Genomic DNA, 4,047 nt, shown 5'->3' on the forward strand with positions numbered 1-4,047 from the left:
AAGAAAAAAAAACGAAAAGAAAACAACTCGTTCGATTGAGTCGCCAATTTTGTTAAGGATCGTCCAAGTCAATATAGCTTATGCTGGTTCAAAGTGCAAATCCGATCCAAGAAGAAGCTCGACCTTATCTGAGTTTGATAACATTAATTGCTTGTATGTCACATGGCTTGCGATTTACAACAACCATCAACAACTTTTCCTATGCATTCTACATACATATAAGGCATTCTTATAACTTCAAGTTCATATCTAATCTTTCATTTCTTGCCTATTTCTTACAAAAGCTAACTTGAACGTTGATGCCTTTACAAGTAGCGACCATCAAACCCCTCCTTTATAACCACCATGGTGCTACTATGTTATTCCTAAGTACACCAAACAAAATTTATTATGAACAATAATATTTGAACACCATGTTATTTGAAACATTCCACCTTGACAGTTCTTCTAACTCCACCAACAAAAAATTACTATTTATTTTCATAATCACAAAGACTCCACATTCTATCTGCAAAATCAGTAATCATCTAAACACGTGCTTTAATCCTTTTACGTACAGCCAATAAGATTACATGAAAGGAAAGCATATATATTAAGGGATAACATGAGATTTTGACTGGTGCATGTATATAGAATCTACATGGACCCAAAATTACACGTGTCTCCAAGTTGTGCCTCCATAGCAATACGAACAAAGCCTCAACATCTCTTTAATGATTCCAAAAGGCAAAGGAAGCAACATGCACAGGTCCAACAAAAAAAAAAAAAAAAAACCTCTCTCCTATTCAACCCCAAAACACAACCAACCACAAGATAAGCAAGAACTTGTGCACGCCACTAACTTGCTGCCACGATGGCACCCTTGATTCTCCCCCAACACTACTTGGTTCTCCTCACTGAACTCAACTTCTCACTCACACTCACTTCTCTTCCTCCAAATTAGTTCCAACTCCAAGTTAGTTCCAACACAAACACAAACACACACACATACATAAACCAAGCAAAGAAAGACTCTACAAACACTTCACTACTCATACAATATTTTCAGACACAACATGTTGAAGGAAGGCACCAACAACGTTGGTGGCAGCACCGGCACCTGGTCACATGTCTGCGACACGTGCCGGTCAGCGCCATGCGTACTGTACTGCCATGCAGACTCAGCATACCTTTGCTCATCCTGCGATGCTCGTGTCCATGCGGCTAACCGTGTGGCCTCAAGACACGAGCGTGTGTGGGTGTGCGAAGCGTGTGAACGTGCTCCCGCAGCGTTTCTATGCAAAGCCGACGCAGCTTCTCTTTGTTCTTCCTGTGATGCTGACATTCACTCAGCAAACCCTCTCGCTAGCCGCCACCACCGCGTGCCCATTCTCCCGATCTCTGGTTCCCTCTTCGGGGAACCAGAGCATGAACGCGTGTACGCGTTCGTGAATGAAGTGGAAGCGGAGGAGGAAGAGGAAGAGGTTTTTGATGAGTATGATGAGGTTGAAGCAGCTTCGTGGTTGTTGCCACATCCTATGAAAAATGATAAAATTGACGAGAATGGTGGTGATAAGGGTTTTTTGTTTGGTGATGAGTATTTCGACAACCTTGTTGATTGTAACTCATGTGGTCACAATAACAACCAGTTTAGCAACGTTTATGATCAGCACCAGCAGAATTACAGCAACACTGTCCCTCAGAACTATGCAGTGGTTCCAGTTCAGGTGCCGCAGCATTTTCAACCGGGTTTGGACTTTGACTCATCAAAAGCTGGGTTCAGTTACGATGGTTCTCTTAGTCAAAGTGTAAGTTACCTTCTTTTTACTTCTATGTGTTTCTTTTTGGTTTGTTGTTTATATCAATGGGGTTTTCCCTTCTTTTTTTTTTTTTTTTTCTTTTTGCAAACTCTTTGGATCATTCATCCATTGGATTATACTACTTTATTAGATTTTGCCTTGAAACCTGTGCTAACTCTTCCTTCTAATTGACAGTTTCTTTTTCTCCATTCGTATGAAACCAAGGTTTTAAACTGCAGTCATAGTCATAGTCAAGATTATAGTTTATTCAAAAACATTAGCATTGTAATACAATTGTACTGTAATTGTCGTCGTGAAAAAGTTAAAAAAAAGTTTAAAAAATCTCAATCGCATACCTTCTATAAAAATCTTGATTGAAACCAAAGTGGGTTTCATAAGTAGTTTCTTTTACAAGAAAAACTAGCAATAAAGTCAACTACTCTAGATCCATTGCCATACATGTGACCTTGATCCATTCCACAACGTTTCGTATTTCTTTGCCTACCCTTTTCCCATTGACTACTTTTCTGTCTTGAGAGACATTTATTTTATTTTTTTCGTATGCAATAGCTTTCCCTTTTTGATGTCTTGTATTTGCTAGTTATAGTTGTGATTCCTCATAAACAGATACTTACTTTTATAGGGTAACTTAGCTTTTCACCAATTTTCGCCCATACATAGTTAGACTTCCCTAAACTTTGTTTCCTCATTTCTTCAACTATAATTTGATCAATTGTATATTAATTTCCCATAATTTTCAGCTTCAATTAAAAAATTTGAGCCTAAGTGCCTGTTTTATTAAAGCCAAACAATGGGGGGTTTAATATTTTAAAAACTTTCTTCTATATTTCTTTTACATTTCCTCTGTTTTCTAATATATCTTTTCTTTTTTCTATTACATCATCTTTGATATATTTTCACCTTTTTCTTCTTACTTTGGGGACAAACATTATTGTTTCACAAAATTGGTTAGCTACTAATAGTTTATTGCCTTACCTGTAATCTCTCAAACTTCATACACGTTTTTGTGTTAATCTTTTATATTTCATTTTTAATTTAGGTTTCGGTTTCATCGATGGATGTTGGTGTTGTACTCGAATCAACAATAAGTGACATCTCAATGTCCCACTCAAAGTCGCCAATAGGGACAACTGACCTATTTCCTCCCCTTCCCATGCCTTCACATCTCACACCAATGGACAGAGAGGCAAGAGTCCTAAGATACAGGGAGAAAAAGAAGACAAGAAAATTTGAGAAGAAAATAAGGTATGCCTCAAGGAAGGCCTATGCAGAGACTAGACCCCGCATAAAGGGTCGTTTTGCAAAGAGAACCGATGTAGAAGCTGAAGTGGACCAGATGTTCTCCACAACACTATTCACTGAAGTTGGAGGTAGCATTTTTCCCACTTTCTAGAATGGAAAGAAAGTAATGGCCAGGCCATAAAAGAGAAGGTTGAGAACCACATCATTGGAAGCACTTCATGTCATTTTTACGTAGTCTAATTAGTTTGGTCTTATATTTATTTCTATACTATGCTTTATAAATATATAGTATAGTTTTATGTCGTTAAATATATTGTCTACATACACCTTCCTTCTCAAAATTTTGCCTTATAATAATTTAATTTCTGATCAATTTCTATTGTCTGTGTCGATCTATATATTTTTCAACAAATTTTTGTTTAATCATCTCGTCTAGGTACAATTGACATTCATCTAATTAACTACTGAAGTAACATTCAGCGGCAAGATTAAATTAAACCAATGAGTACGACTAGATCACACTTAAAATTTTCACTTGTATAGGCAAAAAAATATTTCGCTTCCACCTCAAAATGAAAGCTATAACTTCAATTCATTTATTGATGCTTTAAACTGTATTAACTAATCAATTAGACTATAGTTGAAGTCTTAAAGAATCCAAACGAAAAGTGAAATTCAGGAGTTTAATTTTGCACCGGTAGTTCAATTTTCCATGTTTCTTCACTTGTTGCACATAACAAAAATAAATTTTACTTAAATCAAACCATTACAATATTGTTTCCTTTATCTTTCTCTCTCTCTTCTCAATTTCTTTATCTACCATGCAATATCAATGATAATGATCGATAATTCCATATAATTGTGTTTACAAAATTCATGTTCAAAAATTAGTTCCCTAGAAAAAAATTATATAAAATTTAAAGTACAACATGAACAAGGTTCACTTCATTTTTCATCGACTGTCTTCAATGTTATTTTAAATCCAAGCAAATTCCAAGATGTTGCT

General features: G+C 36.1%; 1 protein-coding gene across 1 annotated transcript; it reads left to right on the plus strand.

The window, feature by feature from the left end:
- The first annotated feature begins 401 nt into the window (after positions 1–401).
- LOC100782635 (zinc finger protein CONSTANS-LIKE 2) lies at positions 402–3,420 on the plus strand. Its single transcript, XM_003541149.5, has 2 exons — positions 402–1,787; positions 2,839–3,420. The coding sequence occupies exons 1-2, from the start codon at positions 1,056–1,058 to the stop codon at positions 3,190–3,192; spliced, it is 1,086 nt and encodes a 361-aa protein (XP_003541197.1). The 5' UTR covers positions 402–1,055; the 3' UTR covers positions 3,193–3,420.
- Positions 3,421–4,047: the final 627 nt, after the last annotated feature.

Source organism: Glycine max, chromosome 13 (genome assembly GCF_000004515.6).
Source record: "Glycine max cultivar Williams 82 chromosome 13, Glycine_max_v4.0, whole genome shotgun sequence".
Taxonomy (NCBI): Eukaryota; Viridiplantae; Streptophyta; class Magnoliopsida; order Fabales; family Fabaceae; genus Glycine; species Glycine max.